Below are 27748 nucleotides of genomic sequence, written 5' to 3'. Positions count from 1 at the left end.
AATAGTCTATTTACTGTGATGGAGACTGTGAGATCAAGAAAGGGGAGGGAGGTGTCGGAGATGGTCCATGTAAATTTGAGTGCAGGATGAAAATTGGTGGTGGGTAATGAATTCCATGAATTCCGCATGCTATAAGGCCTTCCTGGTGGAAGGTTGAGGTGTAGAGTGACTGAACGTCCTTAGTAAAGATGAGCGAGTGGGGACTCGGAAAGCATTAAAGAGATGAAGAAGTCATTAAAGAGACAAAGGGCATGTGAGGTACCTTGGACATAGGTCGGGAGAAATTGGACCGGGAGGATACGATGGAGTCGATGTCCATGGAAATCATTTCTGTGGGACAGGAGCAGGCAAAAACAAGTTCACTTAACCAACTAAAATACAGTGAAATTTGAGTTGCCATACAGCCACACTAAGTGAAAAGAACACAATACACACATAAAATAAATTTAACATAAACATCCAGCACAGTGGAATCAACATTCCTCACTGTGATGGAAGGCCATCTTCCACTTTGTTCACCGTGGTCAGGGCCTTGAACCCTGTGCATTTGCCATTGCCGACGGTCCGATGTCCAGGCCCTCTCGTCGGGATGATCGCAACTCCTGCGTCCGAACACTCCGCGACATGGAGTTCCCGAGACGGCCACCTCTTACCGGAGACCACTGGGCTTCATGGTGTTAAGGTCCACAGGCCCCACGGTCTGAGCTCTTCTTCTGGCGATCGTCGGCAAAGGATCCTCAGCTTCGCGATGGTAAGTGCACGCCACACCCGCGGCTTGAAGCTCCGGGCCAGCCTTCAGGAAAGACTGCACCAATCCAAGTTGGTAGGCTGCTGGGGGGAGCGTAGATGCGAAACGGAGAAAATCGCATCTCCGTCGTGGTAAGTGACTGAAAAAAAGTACCCTCCCCCACCTCGCCCACATAAACTAACCAGGAAACATATATTTAAGACATACTTATAAAATAATAAAAACAGAGAAGGGACGCTGACAGACTGTTGGTGAGGCGGCCACTACGGGCGCCACCCGGTGGTCAAGTTGGTCTGCCAGTGTAGTGGCCCTTTGGCCCGTTTTGCATGTCATTGAGGATGGCATGTGCCTTTAAATTTTAGACTGCCCGTTATATTGTGGGTGGGATTTATGACGTGTTTGGAGCTTAGCTGCTTGTGCAGAAGTTTCGTTTTTAGATTAGTTTGGAGAGACCATGGGGAAGGTTAAACCTTCTACCATGTAAGAACATGTAAGAACATGCGGGGTCCACGCGAGATCTAAAGGAGATCATGCCAGATCTTGCCAGTGTTACGGAGACACAAGGAGTTTTCTAATGTCTAAAGTAATAAGCTGGAGTTCGCAGAAGATTGCAGTAACGAGTCGGAAGAAACCTGGATGTATTTCACCGTTTTCTAGCAACAATAAGGCATTCATCAAAAGACTGTGTTTTGAAGTCATATCTGAGAAGAAGCTCTGAAGGTCTCTGTGAGTGAGCTTGCATGTGTTTAGAAGACACCCCCTTCAACCACGCTCATCCAAATAGCGGCTAGGGTGCTAATTACCTGAAAGATATGAAAATCTGCCGCTACAGCCAGGAGAGTTGTGTTTGTGGATGTTGGGGGGAAGGATGCAACCAGAGCAGTGCTGAACTATTATCTAACTCATTTGTGACCCTCAGACTATACTGGCTTTACCTTGCACCAAACGTTATTCACTTCATGATGTGAACGTAGAGGGTAGTGCGTTCGGCCGAACTTCACTATGGGAACTTCACTTGCCCCTCTGCAGGAACTATACATCAGGAGGTGCAACTCCAGAGCCAATAAGATCATGGGAGACCCCTTCCACCCCAGCAACGGACTGTTCCAGCTGCTATGGTCAGGCAAACGCCTCTGTTGCCATGCGGTGAGAACGGAGAGGTTGAGAAGGAGTTTCTTCCCAGAGGCCATTAGGACTGTAAAGTCATATCTCACCAGGGACTAACTTTACTGTACCACTGGGGTTTTTTTTTTTTAAATTGCTGTATTTTTCCCTTTTCCTTCCGCCCACAATATTTAATAAGTAAAAGAATATGTGATTCTGTTCCATTGTTTGTAGTTTGTTTTTTTCACAAAGTCCGCGAGCATTGCCACTTTTCATTACACTGCACATCTCGTATGGGTATATGACGAATAAACTTGACTTGACTCCACTGTGAATGGCACGATTGTAATCATGTATTCTAGCACGCAACAAAAAGCTTTTCACTGTACCTCTCTACACCTGCCAATAAACTAAACTAAACTCAGCTCCCGGGACCCTGGTTCAATCTCAACATCTTATGCTGTATGGTGCTTGTATTTTCTCTCCATGATTACATGGGCTTCCACTGGTTTCCACCCCCACATTGAAAATATGTATTCTCAAATGATTTCCGCGAACTAGTTCCGAGTGTAGGTAGGTGGCAAAGGAACTAAAGGATAACAAGGCAAATATGCTGCAGAACTGGAACAAATGGGGCTGCTCTGCTGAGAGATGGCGTGCATTTGAGGAATTCATGGCCATTTGTAACACGTCACCAAGGTTTACTGCAGCTGCTGAAAAGCCACTTCAGCACAGATTGCAAGTTAAAAATATGCATGTTGAAAACTATCCAACTTTAGAGAGTACCTAGTCCAAGGATAAAGTGAGAGTTAAAAAAAATCATGCCAATGAGATTCATAGTCATAGAGTAATACCGTGTGGAAACAGGGTCTTTGGCCCAACTTGCCCACACTAGCCAACATGTCCCAACTATACGTGCCCCACCTGCCTTCGTTTGGCCCATATCCCTCCACGCCTGTTGTATCCATGTACCTGTCTAACTTTCTTAAACGTGGGTATAGTCCCTGCCTCAACTATTTCCTCTTGCACCATGCTCCATTCACCCACCACCCTTTGTGTAAAAAAGTTACCGCTATTAAATCTTTTCGCCTTCAACTTAAACCTATGTCCCTGGTCCTCGATTCACCTACTCTGGGCAAGAAACTATGTGCATCTACCCAATCTATTCCTCTCATGATTTTATACACATCTATAAGTTCCCCCCTCATCCTTCTGCGCTCCAAGGATTTGAGTCCCGGCCTACTCACCGTCTCCCTGTAGCCTGTATCTAGTCCTGGTAACATCCTCTTAAACCTTCTCTGCATCTTTTCCAGCTTGACATCATCTTTCCTAAAGCACGGTGCCCAGAACTGAACAATATTCTAAATGCGGCATCAACAAAGTCTTATGCAACTGCAACATGACCTCCAAATTTCTAATCCCAATACTGACTGATGAAGGCCACCCTATCTAACAGCGACTCGACCTTCAAGGAACTATGTACAGGTGCACAACCTTTTATCCGGTGTTCCGGAAACCGAAAAGCTCCGAAAACCGGCCATTTTTTCCAGATGTCGTCTGCGCACCAAAGCTCGCGTTTGGCGCCAAACTTGACCCAAAACGACCCACGGTCAACCCAGGTCTGTACTACTGTAGCGGCTGCCTCCTCCCTGGAGACCGGGAGACGCTTAAACATCTGTAAATCATTGCTTAAATGTTAGTCAGTTAGTTTGGAGGGCTTTTATGTGAAGGGGGGTGAAGGGGGAAACTTTAATTCTTAGTCCCCTACCTGGTCGGAGAGGCGGGGAGCGGTCAATGCCTTACCGGGTCGCTGTGCAGTAAGCTCCGCAGCGCTGTGGCCGGTGGGGGCCGCGGGCGGCGCCGGTTGGAGCTCCGACCCCGGCAACTCTACCCCTGGCTGCGAGGCGCTCCAAATCCAGCGCGGCCCGCGGCCGGACGCCCCAGCTCCGCGAATGTCGGGAGTCGGCGGTATCGCAGCGCTGGGATACCAGCAGGGAGCGGGCAATGCCTTACCGGGTCGCCGTGCGTCAAGCTCCGGAGCGCTGTGGCCACCGACACACAACATCGCGGAGCGTCGCTGGATTTGGAGCCGCGCAGCCAGGGGTAGAGTTGCCGGGGTCGGAGCTCCAACTGGCGCCGCCCGCGGCCGGACGGAGCCCCCAGCTCCGCGGCTCCAAATCCAGCGACGCTCCGCGAATGTTGGAAGAAGGCGGCCACAGCGCTCCGGAGCTTGCCGCACGGCGACCCGGTAAGGCATTGCTCGCTCCCCGCTGGTATCCCAGCGCTGCGACGCCGCCGACTCCCGACATTCTCGGAGCTGGGACGTCCGCCCGCGGGCCGCGCTGGATTTGGAGCGCCTCGCAGCCAGGGGTAGAGTTGCCGGGGTCGGAGCTACAACCGGCGCCGCCCGCGGCCGGACGGAGCCCCCAGCTCCGCGAGGTTGGGAGTCGCCGACCAGGTAGGTAGGGGACTAAGAATTAAAGTTTCCCCCTTCACCCCTACACCACCACCACCACATAAAATCCCTCCAAACTAACTGACTAACATTTATGCAATGATTCTCCCGGTCTCCGGGGAGGAGGCAGCTGCTCCAGACTTTTCAAGCCGCCCGCGCTACCTACCTAATCTACGCTAAAAATCTTCCATTCTGAAATCCGAAAATGTCCGAAATCCGACAAGTGTCTGGTCCCAAGGCTTTCGGATAAAAGGTTGTGCACCTGTACCTGCACTCCTGGATCCATCTGCTCTACAACACTCCCCAGAGCCCTACCATTCACCGTATAGGTCCTGCCCATGTTATACCTCCCAAACTGCAAAGCAGATGCAGAAATCAACCTAAGTTTTACTAGCATCAAAAATATTCAAAAATCTCAATTGATTCAAAAATGACATCCAATTTGGAGCAGCAAGTTCTTTAAACTTCAGATTTCACAAGGAAGTGCAGGAAGAGTTCCATGGAAATTGCAGCAATTTGCAATGTTGAGTGATGCAACTTAGAGGAAGTGAAGTATTGTACATTTCACTGTTGTGTGCAGACAACGTGTGCAATTTAAACTCGCATCGTTGTCGGCCTCTTCCTGTGCTGCACGGTTCCAAGTTTCTAAAATTCCTTGCTGCTGTGGTGGGGTCAAATGCAGAGTTCCTACAAAGGGAGCTGATTCTTCGATGAGCTCAATTCTGCATTCACACTTTGTAATCAATGGCTTTTATTTGACCAGACACCAGGTTGTTTTGTACTTGGTAATTCAAGGTGGCCAAGTTGTAGGAAGCAAACGGCAGGTTTTTCTTTTTTACAAAGAAAAGGGAACTTGGTGCTTGGAGTGGGCAGATCAATCTAATCCATTTCTGAAAAAAATAAGCTTCAAATGTTCGCATGCAAAAAGCAGTAAAATGTGCAATCCTTCACTTTCTCTGATTTGCATCTCTTGACATTGCAACCTGGAGCCAGTTTCATGGCAGCTCATTCTGCATGTCATTGCAAAAGGCGAAATGTACAGAATTTTTGTCTGAATGGTCCATATTCCTTCTTCCCCTGGCAGTTCATGCATTTGTCTGCATGCTTCGTAAATATTGCTAGTAAATCTGCCTCCATCTCTCATGGCAGTGTGTTCACGCTCCCACCACTCTCGAACAATTTGACTTGCAAATCTCTTTTAAAAACTTTCTCCTGCTGACCTACGTCATCTAGTATGCAACATTTCAGCCCAGAGATAAAGACACGGCTTGGCCTACCACTAGCAGTTATAAATATTTGACCTTCGATCAGAGGATATATAGAGAAATCAATCCACACCTGTCCAACCCGACCTTGCAGATAGACACAAAATGTGTCATCAGGTGAGGCAGCATCTCTGGAGAGAAGGAATGGGCGACGTTTCGGGTCCAGAGATGCTGCCTCACCCGCTGAGTTACTCCAGCATTTAGTGTCTACCTTCGATTTAAACCAGCATCTGCAGTTCTTTCTTACACACTCTCCTTGCAGATAATGCCCTCTCGGCAGCATCCTGGTGAACCTCTACTGCAACCTTTCTAAATGCTCCACATCCGTCTTGTAATGTGGCAACCAGAATTGCAGACAATTGATGAAGGCAGCATGTACAATACAATACAATACAATTCATTTATTGTCATTTGAACCTCAAATTAAGTTCCAACAAAATTTAGTTTCTGCAATCATGTAACAAGAAAAGTGCCAAGACATACAACCAACACAATTTACACAAACATCCATCACAGTGAATCTCCTCCTCACTCTGATGGAAGGCAGAATCATGTCTCTCCCCTGTGTTGCATTCTTCTCCCGATGTTAAAGCCCTCAGCGGGCGATGGCAAGTCCCGCGGCCGTTAAAGCCGCGCCGGGCAATGTAAGGCCCCGCTCCGGGTCATTTTCAACCCCACAAACTCGGGCGCGAGAAGTTGCCGTTGCGGGAGCTCCGAACAGCGGTCTCCCATCGGGGACCTGCAAGCTCCCGATGACCTGCAGTTGGAGCCTCCGAGCTACAGAGTCGATCACCTTCATCGATCAGGTCACTGAGATTGGACACCATTTTGCAGCTGTATAAAACATTGGCGCGAGCACACTTGGAGTACTCTGTGAAGATCTGGACATTAAGCAAGAAAGGGCGTGGAAAAGATTCACGTGGATGAACCATGTCTAGAGTTTTTGCATTATCGGCAGCGAATTGGAGCAGGTGACCTTAGAAGAATGAAAAATCATGACGGGCAGAGTCGTAATTTTTAAGTTCTTGTCAAAAGCTTTACCAAACTCCATGAAGACAACATTTCCTCCCAACCAACAACCGTCTCCTCAAATAACTCGTTTGTATGACATGACCTCCCAGACACAAATCTATGCCGATCACCCCAAGAAGTCCCTGGTGCGAGTGGACTGTATCCTTAAGAATTTTCTCCAATAATTTCCCTACCACTGACACAAGGCCTACCATTCTAACATTTCCTGATTTGTTTCCATTGTCGTTCTTAAACAGAGGAACAACATTAGCTACATTAGTCCTCTGGGATCTTACTTGTGGCTAAAAAGGATACAAAAATCCCAAAATGACCTAGAATGAATTACCTCAATCAAATAATCAGCAAACCCTTCCCTAACTTCACTTCCCATCTCCTTTTCATCTTCCATGAATACTAACTTCTCCAACTCCAAATAGCCCTGCCTTTCCCATTCTCCACCCCCTCCTCTTTCCCCAGTTCTCCCACCAGTCTTACCGTCTCCGACTACATTCTACCTCTGTCCCGCCCACTCACCTGATATCAGTCTGAAGAAGGGTCTCAACCCGAAACGTCACCCATTCCTTCTCTCCAGAGATGCTGCCTGTCCCACTGAGTTACTCCAGCATTTTGTGCCTATCTTAGATTTAAACCAGCATCTGCAGTTCTTTTCTGGACAGTATTGTTTAGTACCTCACCCACTTCATTAGTGATAGGAGTTGAATTGGGCCGTTCAGCCCATAAAGTCTACACCACCATTCAATCACGGCTGATCTATCTCTCCCTCCTACCCTATTCTCCTGCCTTCTCCCCATAACCCCCGACACCCGTACTAATCAAGAATCTGCATAGAAAATATCAATTGACAGCCTCCACAGACTTCCGCGGCAATTAATTCAACAGATTCACCACCTTTCCTCGGGTTCCAAGTATAAATTCTCTCCTTTTTTCCTCGAGTGACGCTCCCCTCACCCTAGCTACCTCCTTGCTTTTAATGTATGCACTAAATGTATTAAGATTCCCTCTGATGGGTTGGGCACAAGGTTTCATTTTCATCCTTGATAAATGAAAATGGGAACTCAAACGCTATGTCTGATTTGAGATTTGTGACTAGATTGCAACATCTCGCTTCATCCAAGGACACTGAACATCACCATCTTCGTTTTACTTCCAAACAGGAACATGTTGGTCCTGAAATCTGACCAGCTGGACATTGAACAACGTTGTCAGATGTGGGCTTGACCAATAATAGTTGCTTCCAATCCAGTCTTCCTATAATATCGCTGTAATAAGCCTTTCCTTAATTTAGAATTTCCTCTCAGGTCCAGTCCTTATCTTATCCATAACTCAACAGGAATGGCACAGTGGCACAACAGTAGAACGGCTGCCTTACAGAGCCAGCGAACCGAGTTCGATCCTGACTTCGGGTGCTGTCTGTGCATAAGATTGCCGTGTGGCTTTTCACCAGGTGCTCCGGTTTCCTTCCAGCTTGCAAAGACGTGCAGGCTTGTAGGTAAATTGGCCCCAGTGTGTAGGATGCAACTAGTGTACAGGTGATCACGGGTCAGTATGGGCTCGGTGGGCCGAAGGGCCAATTTCCACGCTGTATCTCTAAATCTAAGTTTTCAGATATTTATAATCGCTGCTCCCCGAATGTTCTCCCACTGAAACTCCAAAAAACGGGGTCCATTATGGCCCCATCTCTGGTTGGATTATTTGTATATTATGGCAAGAAACCCTCCATGTTCGACCTAACAAATTCTGCCCAAACTAACCCGATAAAAGACATTTGGACAGGTACACGGACAGAAAAGGTTTATAGGGACAAGGGCCACACACAAGTAAAATGGGACAAGCTATGGGTCGGCATGGATGAGTTGGGCCAAAGCGCCTGGTTCTGGCTCTGCAGTTCTAAGTCCCTGACACTAAGCAAGCCCTTGTCAATATTGGGGAAGTTAAAGTCAACCACGGCACCTACCCTGTTGCTTTTATTTCTTTCCACAATTTGCCTGGTTGTCTGTTCCTCTATTTCCCGTGCTATCAGAAGTTAATAACCAGAATTAAATCAGTTCATTGAATAATTGAGGATATGTCATCAACATTGGCAATTATGAAACTATCTAACTCCACTAGAGAATCTCACATCACTAATCCCCTTTGGGGATGGAAAGCTTGTGTTATTAATTCATCCGGCCATGTGCAGAACAAGGCCCTATGTTGTGGACTATTAATTGTACTCTGAAGTTACTTAGCAAGTCACTCAGTTGTATCAAACCACCATTTAGAGATGGCTAGGAATTCGGCCTTTGCCAGAGAGTCCACCCCTGTAAATGATTACAACTGTTATTTTCAGATGCCTGATTTTATGCAAAACATTCTCAGAAATATTCTCATTTCTACCCCCAATCTAGTCCACTAAAACAGACTATCGGACATAGATGGAGGACAGTTGACACATGTGCCTGTACTAGTTCTACACGGGGGAAAGGAGATGCAGATCTATTAACATAAATGCAACTACCTTCACAACCAGTGGGCCTTACTAATTAACTACAATTTTAAGGTTGCATTTTATAGCAAATTCCTAACAGCAAATGTTACTTCACACAGGTCATGTCCATGCTAAACCATTAGCAGAACCATTCTACAAAGCCCTTAATGGGCTTACCCCCACCTACATCAAAAGTCTGCTTACCCACCACACCACCTCCAGGTCCCTCAGATCAGCCGACTTGGGGTTACTGAACATCCCACGGTCTAGGCATAAGCTCAGGGGCGACCGCGCCTTTGCGGTTGCAGCTCCTAGACTGTGGAACAGCATCCCTCTTCCATTCAGAACTGCCCCCTCCGTCGACTCCTTTAAGTCGAGACTTAAAACTCATCTCTACTCCCAAGTCTTTCTTGACGTCCTCTGAGCGAGGGTCATATGTATGTAGTGATGTTTGTATTTAATCTATGAACCACTGTTGTATAACTTTAGCACCTCCACCAATGTAAAGCACTTTGGCCAACGAGTTATTTTTTTAATGTGCTATAGAAATAAAAGTGACTTGACTTACTAGGAGAAACACTTGATTTTTACTAATAGTATGAGAAAATGAGATTAAATAAACAACATTTGAAAATACTTAATTTCCATCGACAAATAGAACAAAGACTCATGTTTAAATATGATCCCACTTTTAGTCAGATTCCCAAAAATATTAAAAATCATTTTGAACATCTACACTATTACTAAAAGTCTCATCTTGACCACTTCCTGTCTACGTTGTCACTGCCATCATACTCACCGTCTTCCTCTCCTCCAACTGCCCCAACGTTAATAAAAGAGTTATGAATGGTTTAAAAATCGTGACGATCAGCAGATTGGTCTTCTCGTCAGTGTCAGACGAAGGCAACACCCATGACGAAGGCAAACCCCTTTCGGGGGGGGGGGGGGGGGGGGGGGGGGGGCCAGGAGAATAAAGCCCCGGAGGCTGGATGCGAGTCAGTCACCCCGGAAGACCCTTATTGTACTCCCTGTACACACATGACTGTGTGGCTAGGTTCAGCTCCAACTCAATAATTAAGTTTGCTGATGGCACTGTGGTGGTGGGCCTGATCTCAGACAACGATGAGAAGGCCTACCGGGAGGAGGTGGCTGATCTAGCACTCTGGTGCCAGGATAACAGCCTCCTCTTGAACATCAAAAAAACGAAGGAGCTGATCATGGACTTTAGGAGGGCACATCATCCGAGGACGCACACTCCATTGAGGATAAATGGGGATCCTGTGGATAGGGTGAACTGTTTTAAATATCTGGGAGTCCACATCTCCGAGGATATGACATGGGCATCACACGCCTCAGCACTCGTGAGTAAGGCAAGGCAGTGCCTTTACCACCTCAGGCAATTGAGGAAATTCAGAGTGTCTCCGAGGATCCTCCAGTGCTTCTACGCAGCGGTGGTGGAAAGCAACTTGTCCGGGAACATTACCATCTGGTTTGGGAATTGCTCTGCCAAGGACAAGAAGGCTCTGCAGAGAGTAGTGCGTTCGCAGCCGAACGCACTATGGGAACTTCACTCGCCCCCCTGCAGGAACTATATAACAGGAGGTGCAACTCCAGAGCAAATAAAATCATGGGAGACCTCTTCCACCCCTGCAACGGACTGTTCCAGCTGCTACAGTCAGGCAAACGCCTCCGTTGCCATGCGGTGAGAACGGAGAGGTTGAGAAGGAGTTTCTTCCCAGAGGCAATTCGGACTGTAAACGCCTATCTCACCAGGGACTAACTCTACTGAACGTTTTTCCTTCCATTATTTATTATGTAAAAGAAATATGTGTGTTATGATTGTGTTGCCAATTTGTTTGGCTGATGTGTTTGTCCCCAATCACAAAAGTCCGCGAGCATTGCCACTTTCATTTCAATGCACATCTTGTATGTGTATGTGACAAATAAACATGACTTGATTTGACTTGAGTGAGAGTTGAGTCTACGACATGAGTGAACTGAACTGTGGGTCTGCACTGTGCTGCTTGAACTGAATTGAAGGGTAGGTCTGCACTGTGCTGCTTGAACTGAATTGAAGGGCAGGTCTGCACTGTGCTTGCGCTCAATCGCGCGAGTTGATTCATGAGAGAGGGTGTGTGTGTGTGTGTGTGTGTGTGTGAGTGTGTGTGTGTGTGTGTGTGTGTGTGTGTGTGTGTGTGTGTGTGTGTGTGTGTGATATCTTCGGTTTCCCAGACAACTGCCAGCCCGCAAGCCCACCATAGTCTAGTACATATCTAAAAACATGGCATCAGGACCTACCTGCAATCAATCCCTTTATGAGAACATTGGACTGAAGGACGTACACTGTCTGAACCTGCTCAATGTTTGATAGCACCTTACCACAACATTTCTTCAGTTTCAGTTTTGTTTATTGTCAGGTGTACAAAGGTTTTATCGCGTGCTAAATAGTCAGCGGAAAGACAATAATACATGATTACATAATACATGACGAGCGATTTGCAGCGTCCAGCAGTAGGAGTAGAGATTTTAAAGCTTTGAACTATTGTAATATGCGTTTGTAGATCGGTATCTGTGGCTAGCATGCAAATAGTCACCTGGGTTGGGCAGCATCTTGGAAATAATCTGCCCTGCTTTCTTTCTCCAGCATCCTTTACTATTTAAAAGAACTACATAAGGTTATAGGACATAAGAGCGGAATTACACCATTCGGACCATTGAGTCTGCACTGCCACTCAATATTGGCTGATCTATTTTTCCCTAATCAACCTCATCCGCCTGCTCCCCGAAACATTTGAGGCCATACAAACACAGGCACTTTGCATTTTGCACTCATTTCATTTCGTGATAAAATACACGCTTGTTACTCAAATACCAAACCTTGATTTACGCACTGGTACTTTGGAATAACGGACTCAAATGAACTGCTGACAACGTAGTCACCCATGTTTAATGTGCGTTTTTGAATAATATGCTGTTTTTCAAACGTGTGACCTCCACATAATACAAGATGTGTCTGTACTCAGCTACAATAATTTAAAACATTTTTAATGTTTGAAGGCACTTTCTTCTATTTTCGTTAATAGAAACATAGAAAATAGGTGCAGGAGTAGGCCATTCGGCCCTTTGAGCCTACACCGCCATTCAATATGATCATCCAACTCAGTATCCTGTACCTGCCTTCTCACCATACCCCCTGATACGTTTAGCCACAAGGGCCACATTTAACTCCCTCTTAAATATAGCCAATGAACTGGACTCAACTACCTTCTGTGGCAGAAAATTCCACAGATTCACCACTCTGTGTGAAAAATGTTTTTCTCATCTCGGTCCTAAAAGATTTCCTCCTTATCCTTAAGCTGTGACCCCTTGTTCTGGACTTCCTCAACATCGGGAACAATCTTCCTGCATCTAGCCTGTCCAACCCCTTAAGAATTTTGTAAGTTTTTATAAGATCCCCCCTCAATCTTCTAAATTCTAGCGAGTACAAGCCGAGTCTATCCAGTCTTTCTTCATGTGAAAGCCCTGACATCCCAGGAATCAGTCTGGTGAACCTTCTCTGTACTCCCTCTACGGCAAGAATGTCTTTCCTCAGATTAGGAGACCAAAACTGTACGCAATACGCCAGGTGTGGTCTCACCAAGACCCTGTACAACTGCAGTAGAGCATCCCTGCTCCTATACTCAAACATCTCTAAACTTGGAGGCTATAAGTATGTTTTCAAATTACATTCCATCAAAATGATTTTAAACAGTCAGTGAGGTCCAGTAAAGTCCGATTGAAGATAGTCTGAATGTCTCCAATGCGGTAGAGTAGCTCAGGACTGCTCTCCTGTTGATAGAATGGTTATGTTGCCTGATAACAGCTGGGAAGAACAGGAAACGAGCATCCGGAAACCAAAGAACTCATAAGAAGGTGCAAATTCCCAACAGATATTACCGGAGTTGAGGGTAACGAAAGTGCTGGAGAAACTCAGCGGGTGCAGCAGCATCTCTGGAACGAAGGAAATAGGCAACGTTTCCGGTCGAAACGTTGCCTATTTCCTTCACTCCATAGATTCTGCTGCACCCGCTGAGTTTCTCCAGCAATTTTGTCTACCTTACCGGAGTTGTGGACTGAACCCAGGTTTCTGGTGCTCTATGGCTGCATCAACTACAGTTTATACATTAAAATTCAAGTGGTAATCTATGTTTAATGCAACATCAATTAAATAATTTCAATAAATCTCAGACTCTCAACTTTATCTGGTAAAAAGTTTTAAGAACATTTTTCCTCAATGGGCCAAACCCAATCTTGTAATTTTTGCAATTTTGTACATCTGTCCAAAGATATTGCCTATTAATGCAAAGACAAAATCTGCTGGCAAGCAATTTACAAAGGCTAAAGACGCTAACGCTACACATAATATGCAAATTAATTAGTTTAATATCTTGCAGGCCAACAGAATATAGCGGAATAATTGATGAATCCTTACCGATGCAGATTTGCCATTGGCAAGACGTGTTGGCTTTTGTGACGTTGACATTGCAGGTCTTGCAGTCATGAAAGTCCACGCAATTCTCTAGAGAGAATTCAAAACAACAAAATAATAGTTTAATTAGTAACATACCTTCAGAAAATGTAACATAAAATTACTCAAACCATAGGACAACCCTTACTTTTGCGCAAAAATTCTTGTCATGTGCAAAAAATTAGGCCGTTTGACCCATCAAGTCTACTCCGCCATTCACTCATGGCTGATCTATCTCCCGCTCCTGACCCCATTTTCCTGCCTTCGCCCTATAACCCCTGACATCCGTACTAATCAAGAATCTGTCAATCTGTGCTTTAAAAATACCAGGTCAGTAAAAAATTAGTAGTCATAAGTGATAGGTGTAGAATTAGGCCATTCAACCAATCAAGTTTACTCCACCATTCAATCATGGCTGTCCATCTCTCCCTCCTCACCGCATTCTCCTGCCTTCTCCCCATAACCCCTGTCACCCGTACTGATCAAGAATCTATCTATCTCAGGCTTCAAAATATCCATTGACGGCCTCCACAGCCTTCTGAGGCAAAGAATTCCACAGATTCACCACCCTCTGACTAAAGAAATTCCTCATCACTTTCCTAAAGAAACGTTCTTTAATTCTGAGGCTGTGACCTCTAGTCCTAGACCCTCCCACTAGTGGAAACATCCTCTCCACATCCACATTATCCAAACATTTCGTTATTTGGTACACTTCAATGAGGTTCCTCCATCATTCCTCTAAAATCTAGACAGTACAGGCCCAGTGTCGTCAAACGCTCATCGGCAATATTAATGCAGAAAACAGCTTTAAATATAATTGAAGGAAAAAACACTCCTGGATTATATTACTGCCAGCAACTTCCATCAGGATCCCTGAATGTGCTGTGCAATGGAAATATATCCAGCATGACAGAGCAATATATTTTTTTTTTTTTAAATCATGATCGATATAATTACCCAACTAGTTTCCAAAAATCCATCATAAATCTGCCTTAGGTTACACAGAAAAGCTGGAGAAACTCAGCGGGTGCAGCAGCATCTATGGAGCGAAGGAAATAGGCAACGTTTCGGGCCGAAACCCTTCTTCATCCATAAATCTGCCTTAATTGGAGAAAGGATCTAATTCACCCGGCCTGATACTAAAGGCTCTACAAATCCACATTTTAATAATTATCTACATAGAAAATAGGTGCAGGAGTACACCAGTCAGCCCTTCGAGCCTGCACCGCCATTCAATATGATCATGGCTGATCATCCAACTCGGTATCCTGTTCCTGCCTTCTCTCCATACCCCCTGATCCCTTTAGCCACAAGGGATTAAATGACCTCCACTTTATTCTAAGACTGTGGCCCGTCGCCCAACATTGGAAACATTTTTCTTGCATCAAGCTTGTCCAGTCCTTTTATAAGTTTCTATAAGATCCCCCTCATCCTTCTAAATTCCAGTGAATTCAAGCCTAGTCTTTTCAATCTTTCTTCATATGACAGTCCCGCCATCCCAGGGATCAATCTGGTGAACCTACGCTGCACTGCTTCAATCACAAGGATGTCCTTCCTCAAATTAGGAGACCAAAACTGTACACAATACTCCAGATGTGGTCTTACCAGAGCCCTATACAACTGCATGAGAAATTGTTTTTCTTGTTTATTCTATCTGGGCCTCTCAATTAAATTTCTCCTTCTTTAGACTGAGACGAAGAAGGGACTCGACCCCGAAACATCACCCATTCCTCCTCTCCAGAGATGCTGCCTGCCCCGCTGTGTTACTCTAGCATTTTGTGTCTATCTTTAGGGAAATACATTAGTGTCTTGAGTGTACTCAATTTCTGTTCTCTTTAGTAATTTCTTTATTCCGAGTCCGCGCCGACCAGCGATCCTCGCACACCACTACACTATCCTACACAAACTGGGGACAATTTACAATTATACTAGGCCAATTAACCTGCAATCCTGTATGTCTTTGGAGTGTGGGAGGAATCTGGAAACCCCGGAGACAGCACCCATAGTCTGGATCAAACCCGCGTCTCGGCTGCTGTAAGGCAGCAGCTTTACCGCTGCGCCAATTGGCCACCCTTTATTTCTCCAGCATTCTCGGTTTTGTCTGCAAACGTACTAACCAACCTATCTACATTTACTTGCAAGTCATTTATATATATATCACAAACAACCCCGAACATTAAATCTCTTACGTACTTACTACCAATGTTCCAAGATTAATCTACTCTAAAATGGATTTCCTCAGCACTTATCTGAAGCCATTTCACAGGCTAATAAAATGGCCTCAAGCCACTTTTACCTTTGTGTGTTATTATGCAATAGGGCAATGTCACAATTATAATCACTGACACAAAGAAATAACCACCCAGTAACACTCCTGCCATCTGCCTAGCTACAATCTTCCAAAATTAAATGTAGAATTTTCCCAACCACTTGTTCAGCTTCATAAATACTGGTTTAAAAGTCTCCAAACTACACTGGAAGAGTGTGATGATAACCTAGTTTAATATGAGAGACTTGATAACAATGTTTCTGCAGATGTACATCTGATTCTTTATCAAAATGGCTGCCACCACCCGATAATAGGTAGCCTTTCCTTGCTCCAACCAAGTATAAATGACAGAGTTGGGCAGCTGCAACCTCTATTCTTAGATATCTGTATGAGCAGGTATACATTTATTTTTGTCGCATGAATAAATATACGTGACTTTGAGCCTCTGCATATTGTGAATGCCGAAGATATATACCCTTGATATAATTAATTTCCGAGGATGGCCACAAGAAAACTTTCAGATGCTTAATAACTCCAAACAAACAACAGAGCAGTGGAGTATCAAAGAATATGGGACGGTGTAAAGATTTGGATGAATATTTAGAAAAATATACTTCAATGAAGGAAGCGCTCCATTTTATTAGAAGTGCCATTTCAAATAGAGTAAGACCTTGTCTGCCCTCTAAAATTAATGCAAATGATCCCACCGCGCTATTTATGCCATGACTTTTTAGCCAGCATCATCACATATATAATCCATTATCACAGCAACTGTTTAGATTAGTTTAGAGATACAGAGCCCAAACAGGCCCTTCAGCCCATCGAGTCCGCACCAACCAGCCATCCCCGACATTAGCACTAACCTGCACACACTTGGGACAATTTACATTTATACCAAGCCAATCAGCCGACAAACCTGTACGTCTTTTGGAGTGCGGGAGAAAACCGAAGAAACCAAGGAAACCGAAGAACCCACAGTCATGGGAAAAACGTACAAACTCGGCACAGATAGCACCTGTAGTAAGGTCTAACAACGGGGAGCCGGGATCAAACTCGGATATTGCTAGATCTAACAAAATGGTTGTAATATAGGGGCCATGGTATCTAATGTCTACACTTCAAAAGAATAAGTACTAAAAAAAAAAATACATTGGGAAATCCAGAGGTAGGAATGGCATAGTGGGAGGTGGAGTTTGGGAAAGGCATGGTGAACAAGGGTCCTTTAATATGCTGGGCTTACAATCTAATGATGGGTCCAGGTTTGCTCTTCTCCCAATGGGCATGTTACTGAATCCCTGACCTTCCTTACACTGAGGCAGGGTCTGCTACACACCAGAACTGGAAACTCTCCCATCTATTGGCCCTTGCGCCTGGGATACTGTTGTACGAGTTCCAGTTTAAAGCATATTAAAGATTTTTAAATTCCCTTTTGTTTTGGGATGATACATGGTTGTAGTGGTGTATACAAGCAGGGGTAAGAATACTCCGGTACTCCTGAACGGGAGTAAGAAAAGGAGAAATAAGGACACGAACTGACCTTTCTCCACAATTCAATAAGTTTAGAAAGATCTTCCACTTTCACCACATGCCTCAATTTGCCATTCCAGAAATATTTCTGAAAGAAGCTTGCTGTTCTGCAGGCTAGAGAAATCCAGATTCACCACCTTCAAGGCAAAGACATTTGTCCACATCTCAGTCCAAAACGTTTCCCTCTCCAATCCACAACGCCTGGTTCTAGACTCAACAGTGCCATGCAAGTGGCAGGAGGAGGAACTTACATCCAGCCTGTCAAGCTCTGTATGACTAAGTTTTATGATTTTTCATCATTTTTCGAAATATAAGGGAATCAGTGATGGTCTACACACTCTCTCCTCATATGGCAAACCTGCCATCCTTGGAACCTGATTAGAGATAGAGAAACTGCTGAGTACAATTAAAAGTTTAAATTATTGCAATAACAACTTGCTGTCTGTACAGTGGACCGTGTGGGATTTTCCGGGTGCTCCGGTTTCATCCCATGCTCCAAAGACGTACAGGTTTGTAGGTTAATTGGCTTTGGTAAAGAGGTGGCCTTTGGATAGTGTTGGTGTGCGGGGATCGCTGGTCAGCGCGGGCTCGGTGGGCCGAAGGGCCTGTTTCCACGCTGTGTCTGTAAGCCGAGCTAAAAACTTGGTTCTGCTTTTATTCCAAGAATAAATTGCTGCAGATGCTGCAATGTGGAAAAACTAAACACTGCAATTACTCAGCTAGTCAGGCTGCATCCACAGCAAGTGAAACACATACATTTGAGTACAAGAACAACTTCTTCCCATCGACCATCAAACCACACGGCATAACCTTAACCACAACTCTACCTCAGTATCAATCTACAAAGGACTTTATACTGTATATCGGTTGCACTAAATCATTTGTCTGGTCAAGTAACATCATCATCTGGTTACCACCTAAAACGGATAAATATAAATAAACAATGCAATAAATGAAGAGAGATACAAAAAGCTGGAGTAACTCAGCGGGTCAGACAACATCTGTGGAGAAAACAAATAGGTGACGTCACCTATTCCTTTTCTCCCGAGATGTTATCTGTCCTGCTGAGTTACTCCAGCTTTTTGTCTCTCTCTTCGGTTTAAACCAGTATCTGCAGTTCCTTCCTACATAATGCAATAAATTATTTGTGTTGTTACTTTATTGTGCCATGAGCTTGCAGCACGGATTTCCTTGTTCCCTTCCTGGTGTGTGTTGCAATTAAATAGCTGACTCATGTTAACGTTTCAAGTTGATGGAATTGTTTAATTTCTCAATTCTTTTCGGGCTGAAAGCTAGAGACTGCGGAGTATAACCATCTACAGTTACTGCCCGTCTCCCTGAGTTACTCCAGCATTATGTGTCTATCTTTGGTTTCAACCAGCATCTGCAGCTCCTTTCTACGCAGCATAATCTCTTTGCTCCAAAAGCACTGTAAATGCTGTAATTTAATATCAAACGTGCACAGTGAATGGGCATTTACAAGCGTCACTCTTCCAACCATCAAATCTATTATTCCATTAATGAGTAGCTTAACCCTTGAAATGTAACTTGAGCCAACTGGTCCCTGCACCAAATGCAAGTGATTTTCACCAGTGTGATATTATTACAAGGAACTATTTAACAAAAAATAGGCAAACACTTCTTCTGTTTTTTCAAATAGCCCACTTCCTCTTGCTTAGAAATCCCTTCCCTCTGGTGTTTTCTAAATGAGTTCCGTTTTGGGCCTTTTCAGAATCTGAACATCTTTTCCATTCCCCCCCCCCCCCCCCAAGGCCACCTGTGCTTCTGCACCTATCTGGTGGAAATTACCAAGTAAATAAGCAGCACAGGAATCAAAAGGGGGAGTTAATGGGCGTGAGGGGTTGAATTGATTACAGGCGACTCCTGTGTTACAGCAGAAAGGGGGTGGTGGGGAGGAAAGAGAGGAGAAATCCTGATCTAAGAAAATAGTCAGGTGATGATTTTTTTTGCTACGCTAGGCCACGAGTGGAAATAAAATTAATTTTGTATTTATTTGCCTGTCACGTCACACACACTGATTCAAATAGTGAATTATATTTTGTATCTGTGTCCAAAATCATGAGAGGAAGAGATTGGGTAGATGCACAGAGGCTCTTGCCCAGAGTAGGGGAATTGAGAACCAGAGGACATAGGTTTAAGGTGAGGGGGGCGGCGGAAGAGATTTAATAGGAACCCGAGGGGCAACTTTTTCACACAAAGGATGGGGGGTGTACGGAACGAGCTGCCGGAGGAGTTGGAGCAGGTACAATCGCATCTGCAGGAGCCATTCATGTTTATTACATATAGTTTATTGGCATATATTATTTTGATGAGATATATCTTGCAGTATTATCTTGGACACTTGGTGGCTATCATTAGATGCTCAGGGTGGTGTATATGTAAGGGCATCGGGGACAGGAAGGGGTCAGGCACAGGGAGGGAGCGCATACAGTTGTCACCAGACCAGAGACAGAGCAACCAGCTACAACCTGCACACAGAATACAGAAAACCTGCTACGTTCATCTCTTTGTTTGTACAACTATCTCAATAAACAACCAATAAATAACAGTAAGATCTGTTCTATTAAGTCTGCTTAAGATCATTCCTACTGTACCCGTGTATTAATGCCGACTGGAAAAGAGGACACTGAAAAAGTTGAACATTTGCCATTACCGCAACGTTTAAGAACCGTAGAAAATAGGTGCAGGAGTGACCCATTCGGCCTTTTAAGCCATTCAATGTGTTCATGGCTGATCATCTGGATATTTAGACAGGTATGTGGATGGGACAGTTTAAGAGGGATTTATGAGCCAAATCCAGGCAGATGGGACTAGTGTAGATGGGACATATTGACCAATGTGGGCAAGTTGGGCTAATGGCCTGTTTCCACACTGCAAGACTCAATTTCATATTTTTGGATCATGATTTGCGAATTTAGCACAGGCACATTCCCATAAGCCTAATGATCAGACCACTGGGGGGGGGGCTGTATAGGGAGAGGCAAAAGGCTGCTTAGGATCAATTATCCACGTCATGAGAAATATGAACTTGGGCAACATTAGCTACTCTCTTCACACATGACCAGCCTGCTATTTCAGTATATAGCTCCCTTTTTACATTACATTTTTGGCGTTCTGATTTTTGCTTTTAAAGGAAGTTACACCCTGGTGCAGAAACACCTCAACTCTGAAACTGGATCCAAAGTTAACAAACAAGGAGCACTCGAGCACTTCCCCAAAGCAACAGAACCATATTCTAAAATAGAGTCAATATCTGTTAAAATATTCAATGGATCTGGAACTGTGCCACTCATTATTGAAATGTGCTTTGCACAGAATAAAACACTTGCACTCAACTTCTAGAAATTGATAACTGTGGAAGGTTTAACACAATTGAATTTAAAAAATTATTTAGCTCGGGAGCAGAATTGCGGTCAGAAAGGTGGTGAAAGAGAAAAAAAGTTAATTTGCTAAATCTTTAAAAAAAATTCCATGCACTGAATTTTCAGCCCAACTTGCCCATGCTGCCCCATCTACATTAGTCGCACCTGCCCACATTTGACCATATCTTTCTCAAGAAATGCATCCACCTGATCTGCCTGTGGTCATCTGAAAGTCAGACAGCATGGAAACAGACCCTTCAGCCCAACTTGCCCACACCAACCAACATGACCCATCTACACTTGTCCAACCTGTCTGCATTTGGCCCATATCCCTCTACACCTGTCATAAGTGATAGGAGCAGAATTAGGCCATTGGGCCCATCAAGTCTGCGCTGCCATTCAATCATGGCTGATCTATCTCTCCCTCCTAACTCCATTCTCCTGCCTTCTCCCCATAACCCCCCGTACCCATACTAATTTCACTTGCACTTTATGTGCAATGTGACAAACAAAACTGATTATATTGTATTGATTGTAATCAATCCCATCCACTTCTGTTGAAAGAACAATGGAATTTAATACAGAGAAATGTGAAGTGTTGCATTTTAGGAAGAATAACGTGGGCAGGACCTACACATTGAATGATAGGTTCTGCCTAGACTATCTGACTCTGGGGAGTCTTGTGGAGCAGAGGGATCTAGGAATACAGGTAGACACAAAATGCAGGTACATAGTTTGTGGAAAGGGACAGGTCAATAGGTAGATAGGGTGGTCAAAAAGGCTATTGGCACATTGGCCCTCATCAGTCAGAGCATTGAGTATAGAAGTCGGGAGGTCATGTTGCAGTATAAGATGTTGATGAGGCCACATTTAGAGTACTATGTTCAGTTCTGGGCACCATGTTATAGGAAACATGCTGTCAAGCTGGAAAGGGTACATAGAAGAATTACAAGAATGTTGCCCAGACTAGAGTGTCTGAGCTATAAGGAGAGATTGGAGGATGAGAAGTGATCTTCTAGAGGTGTATAAAATCATTATTTATCATACAAGGGGTAGTGGGTGTACGGAACAAGCGGTTGGAGGAGGTAGTTGAGGTAGGTACAATCGCAAACGTTCAAGAAACATTTGGGCAGGTGCATGGATTGGATAGGTTTAGAGGGATATGGGTCAAACGCAGGCAGGTGGGACATGTTGGCCGGCGTGGCCAAGTTGGGCCGAAAGGCCTGTTTCCACACTGTATCACTCCATGACTAACTGCCCTTGTGCTCTTGGGTAGCACCTCCCACCAACCTAAAACCACGAAAAAGCATCAAAATCGAGGTTAAAAAATGCCACCATACAGTCCATTTCTATTTGACTTGAAAGCTTCTGATTTTTTTAAAGCGCTATTAATATGATGAACTCAAAATCTTAGAGATGTCACCTTAAGGATTTTCAAAAATAAAAGTTGAAAATCTGTGCATTCTAGTACAATACGCCTAGATTAAAATTGTAAACATTGCGTTAGACTTGCACTTATCAGTTCTAATTGGCAATGAGGGGGTGGTGATAGGCAGCCTTTGCAGTATTATGCAATGGATTTTGACTCAATAAACTAATAAACCATTCTAGGTTTCAAATCATGATAAATCGCCGGAGTAGATATAAACGATGCGGCGTGTACGTGTGTCTCTTCCAAGTCGCCCTAAGTGCTTTACAACTGTTGCAATCACCTTCCTGAATGACGAGAAAAGGAATGTTTACACAACGCTGCGCCTCTCACACACCGCGACAACCCCGGTCCCAACCGCACAGCCGGCTCTCACAGGCCGGAGAATGGGGAAAGGAGACGGGAGGGAGGGAAATGGGGGGGAGGGAAGAAACTGGGAGTAGGGGGTGTTGGCCGGGTAGGGGTAAGGGGGGGGGGGGGGGTGGTAGGGGGGAGGGGGAATAAGAGGGGGGGAGGGAAGAAACTGGGAGTAGGGGGTGTTGGCCGGCGTAGGGGTAAGGGGGGGGGGGGGGGGCTGAGTAGGAGGGGGGGGGGAATAAGAGGAGAGGGAGTAGGAGGGGGGGGGGGGAGAGTAGGGAGTAGGAGATGGGGTGTTTGTGGGAAACATAGAAATTAGGTGCAGGAGTAGGCCATTCGGCCCTTCGAGCCTGCACCGCCATTCAATATGATCATGGCTGATCATCCAACTCAGTATCCTGTACCTGCCTTCTCTCCATACCCCCTGATCCCCTTGGCCACAAGGGCCACATCTAACTCCCTCTTAAATATAGCAATAAGGAGGGGGGTAGAGGGGAGGCGGTGGAATGGGAGGTGAAGAGGGGAGTGAGAGGGTGGATGCGAGGGTAAGGGGGGGGGGAGGGTAAAGGGGGGAGAGTAGGTGTGAGGGGGGGGGGGTGGAGTTGGGTGTGGGGGGGGGGGTGGGGGAGGACGTGGTGGGCTCTCCGGTCGCCCACCATGTTGGCGCCGGCGGGTGGAGCCCGGGTCGCGCTGCCCGACCCCCAGCGCCCGCCCGCCCCGGGAGGAGGAGGGGAGGGGGGGGGGGGGGAAGCGGCGAGGAGTGAGGATGAAGGGTGGATGAAGGCCTCAGGGCCGGGAGTTTGACGGATCCGGGCAGCGGGGGGTTGGGGTTGAGGTTGGGTTTGGGCCCAGGCGGGGAGGCGGGGAGCCGGGGACTCACCAGCGCAGAAGACGCCGCTACAGAGCAGCGCGACACCGCACCACACGGACCAATGCATCGTCGCCGCCGCCGCCGTTGCTGCTCAGTCCCAGTCCCAGTCCCGTCCCGCCGTTGCTGCCGCCGTTGCTCACGTGACTGCGGTGCCGGGCTGGCGCCTCCGTGGGGGGGGGGAGGGGGGCCGTGACGTAGAGGGGGGCGTGACGTGGGGGAGGGGCCGTAACGTCAGTGGCGGTGGATGGGGGGAGGGTCAGAGATCTGAGGGGGTAGTGACGTCTGAGGGTGGGGGGAGGGGCAGTGACGTGTGGGGGAGGGGCAGAGACCTGAGGGGCAGTGACGTATGGCGGTGGGGGGCGGGGCAGTGACGTGTGAGGTGGGGGGGGAGGGGCAGAGACCTGAGGGGCAGTGACGTGTGGGGGTGGGGGGTGGGGCAGTGACGTGTGAGGTGGGGGGAGGGGTAGAGGCCTGAGGGGCAGTGACGTGTGAGGTGGGGGGGAGGGGCAGAGACCTGAGGGGGCAGTGACGTTTTGGGGTGGGGGGGCGGGGCAGTGACGTGTGAGGTGGGGGGAGGGGCAGAGACCTGAGGGGCAGTGACGTGTGGGGGTGGGGGGCGGGGCAGTGACGTGTGGGGGGGGGGGGAGGGGCAGAGCCCCTGAGGGGGCAGTGACGCGATAGGGGCAGTGACGTAAAGGGGGGGAGGGGCGTGTCCGCCCACCGCTGCAGCCAATATCCCGCTGCTCCAACCAGTAGGCTGCCTCCTCCCGCCGCACCAACCAATAGCCACTGGGCTGCTCCACGCCCCAGCCACTAAGCCGCTTCCTAGACGCACAGCCAATGGGATGTGTGCGCGTCTCCAGATCCAGCCAATAGACTGCCCACAACTCTCCAGCCAATAGGATACCTGTTGCTAAGCGGGGGCAGCCAATGGGGAGCCGGCGGAGGTCGGGTCCGGGCATCATTCCACGTGCTCACGTCTCGCCGGCGCCGCGCTGACGTCACTGCGCATTTTATAGCCCCTTTCCAAAACAAATGCATTAAGTTACAAAGTCTTTTTTTTTAAAAGTTGCAAACATTGCAATGATGTTTGGAAACATCAACGCGTGGCGAAATTAGCTGGTGGTAATTTGCTGGTGGCATGTGGCGCTGGCTACCCGGACAGTAGGCCGCTCACTATGCAAACCCGCGGGGGTAGGGTCACTTGACTGGGTAATGGCGGGAAGGAGTTGTCATAGGGTGCAGGGGTGTGCCCGAGTAAACATATAGAGCGCTGGGTCAGCCTTTCCTCATTCGCATGTGTATTATTCTCTTTACTTCATCAATAGAGATCTCTTTAATTCACCACGTGTGGCTCGCTTATTCGCCCGCCATATTGGTGACCCCGACGAAACAAAACGGTCATTTTGGATTTCAATAATGTTTGCCGACAACGATCATCCTCAACAGCCCGGAGTCGCTGACAATCCGGCCCAGCAGAACGCTGTCTCCCTGAAGCTGCCCGTGTTTTGGACATCGCAGCCACACGTGTGGTTCCAATAAGCCGAGGCCCAGTTCCTCGTTCGATGCATAACGGCCGACAACATCCGGTACTACATCAGCGCGTTGGATCAGGCGACAGCTGATCGCCTGGTCCCTTACCTATGGCACGCCGCCGGATCAGGACAAATATGAGGGCCTTAAGAGTTGTTCGTTGGTTTTCTCGCTGGGCTCTAGATAGCGTGTCTGTTATCTGCTTGGCTTTGCCTTTCTTGTAGACAATGTTGAAATCAAATCGCTGTAGTTGCATCATCATTAGCTGTAGTCGTGCTGGGGCAGCGTGGATGGGTTTGTCCAAAATGGTGACCAGCGGCTGGTGGTCAGTCTCGATAGTCACAGACTTTCCAAAGATAAAGTCCTTGAATTTAGTGCAGGCGAAAACCACTGCGAGCATTTCCTTTTCAATCTCCAAATGGAGGCGTGGGTTCGAATCCCACTTCTGACACCATGTAATAAGTCGGCTCGAACACACATCAAGATACAACATATTTATTAAATCTACATACAGCAAGGATCAGCAGTCATCACATCTCCAAGCTGCTACTCATTCTAACCAGCATAAGCAGGCTCCTGATAATATGAAGTACATAGTAGGCGGAGTCACCACCAACAAACACTATAATTGACGAGTATGAAATAGCCAATCTACAGATACACTAGCGGGGCTGACAGTGGAACAACAATGGCAGGTGTTTCTGGGAATAATACAGAAGGTTCAGAATCAGTTCTTTCCAAAGAGGAAGAAAGATTCTAAGGGGAGTAAGAGGCAACCGTGGCTGACAAGGGAAGTCGGGGACAGTATAAAAATAAAAGAGAAGTATGACATAGCAAAGATGAGCGGAAGCAATAATAATAATAATAATAATAATATATTTTATTGTCATTGCACATAAGCGCATCGGGATTTGGTATGCAGCTTCCATCCGATGTCATAACATAAATAACTAATAACATTTGGATTTAGATATCCCGAGAACATGGTTGTAAAAAGAACAGTAAAACAGTCAAAACAGTTCAACAGACTAAAGTGCAGATGTGTCTGTGCGACGTGACCATCCGAGGGAGACAGTCCAGGGGGGGTGGGGGGCACTCAGCAGGGCCGGTTCAGAGCCGCTATAGCTCTGGGAATGAAGCTGTTCCTGAGTCTGGAGGTTCGGGCGTAGAAGGCCTTGTAACGTCTGCCTGAGGGAAGTAGTTCGAACAGTCCATTACAAGGGTGTGAGGAGTCTTTATGGATGCTGACGGCCTTCCTGAGGCACCGTGTGTGGTAGATGCCCTCCAAGGCTGGTAGCTGTGTCCCAATGATCCTCTGCGCTCTGTGGACGACGCGCTGAAGAGCTCTCCTCTCCGCCTCCGTGCAGCTGAGATACCACACAGAGATGCCATACGTTAATATGCTCTCTGTGGTGCAGTGGTAGAAGGTTGTCAGCAGCTGTTGGGGCAGACCAGTCTTTTTTAATGTCCTCAGTAAGAACAGTTGTTGCTGTGCCTTCTTGACCAGCACAGCGGTGTTGGTGGACCATGTGAGGTCCTCTGAAACGTGAGTGCCCAGAAACTTAAAGCTGGACACTCTCTCCACACTTTCCCCGTAGATGGAGATTGGAGCGTATTCTCCATTGTGGGACCTCCTGAAGTCAATAATCGGCTCCTTGGTCTTGGAGGTGTTTAGTGGCAAGTTGTTGCGTGTGCACCAGTTCGCCAGGTTCTGCACCTCCGCCCTGTATTTTGTTTCATCACCGTTGGTGAACATTTAACATTTAATTGAGGATTGGGTTACATTTAAAGAGCAACAGAAAGTAACTAAAAAGGCAATTCGGGGAGAAAAGATGAGGTATGAAGGTAAGCTAGCCAAGAATATAATAGAGGACAGTAAAATCTTCTTTAGGTATGTGAAGAGGAAAAAATTAGTTAAGACCAAAGTTGGACCCTTGAAGACTGAAAAGGGTAAATTTATTATGGGGAACAAGGAAATGGCAGATGAGTTGAACAGGTACTTTGGATTTGTCTTTACTAGGGAGGACACAAACAATCTCCCTGATGTACTAGTGGCCAGAGGATCTGGGGTGACGGAGGAACTGAAGGAAATCCACATTAGGCAGGAAATGGTGTTGGATAGACTGATGGGACTGAAGGTTGATCCCCAGGGCCTGATGGTCTGCATCCCAGGGTACTTAAGGAAGTGGCTCCAGAAATCGTGGACACATTGGTGATCATTTTCCAATGGTCTATAGATTCAGGATTAGTTCCTGTGGATTGGAGCGTAGATTCTTCTTTTGTGTGGCGTGCACAGCCTAAAGTTGCTGGACAACTTGTTCTATTTGATCTTCCGTTTGTGCACGTCGAGTTGATTGCATTAGTCGAAACAGGGGGGGCCACGTGAAGGTTGCAATCTTCCACCCCCAGAGGGTAGCTAACGTTATCCCACTTTTTCAGAAAGGCGGGAGAGAGAAAACAGGGAATTATAGACCAGTTAGCCTGACATCGTTGGTGGCGAAGATGCTGGCGTCAATCTTAAAAGATGAAATAGCGGCACATTTGGATAGGAGTAACAGGATCGGTCAGCATGGATTTACGAAGGGGAAATCTGCTTGACTAATCTTCTGGAATTTTTTGAGGATGTAACATGGAAAATAGACAAGGGAGTGTCAGTGGATGTAGTGTACCTGGACTTTTAGAAAGCATTTGATAAAATCCCACATAGGAGATTAGTGGGAAAAATTAGGGCACATGGTATTGGGGATAGAGTGCTGACATGGATAGAAAATTGGTTGGCAAACAGGAAACAACGAGTAGGG

At 46.4% G+C, this 27748-nt stretch overlaps 1 protein-coding gene across 2 annotated transcripts in view; it reads right to left on the bottom strand.

Moving 5' to 3' along the window:
- The window catches only part of cd164 (CD164 molecule, sialomucin), a 42754-nt gene extending 19253 nt beyond the window's left edge, over positions 1–23501 (bottom strand). For both annotated transcript variants that reach the window (XM_055634970.1, XM_055634971.1), the window contains exons 1-2: positions 23424–23501; positions 13543–13629 (exon numbers count right to left, since the gene is read on the bottom strand). In XM_055634970.1, coding sequence (XP_055490945.1) covers positions 13543–13629; positions 23424–23481 — 145 coding nt within the window. In that variant the 5' untranslated portion in view covers positions 23482–23501. The remainder of the gene's footprint in view (positions 1–13542; positions 13630–23423) is intronic.
- Positions 23502–27748: the final 4247 nt, after the last annotated feature.

Source organism: Leucoraja erinacea, chromosome 5 (assembly GCF_028641065.1).
Source record: "Leucoraja erinacea ecotype New England chromosome 5, Leri_hhj_1, whole genome shotgun sequence".
NCBI classification, from domain to species: Eukaryota; Metazoa; Chordata; class Chondrichthyes; order Rajiformes; family Rajidae; genus Leucoraja; species Leucoraja erinaceus.
The sequence above is the reverse complement of the archived record's forward strand: the minus strand, read 5'-3'. Positions and strand labels throughout refer to the sequence as shown.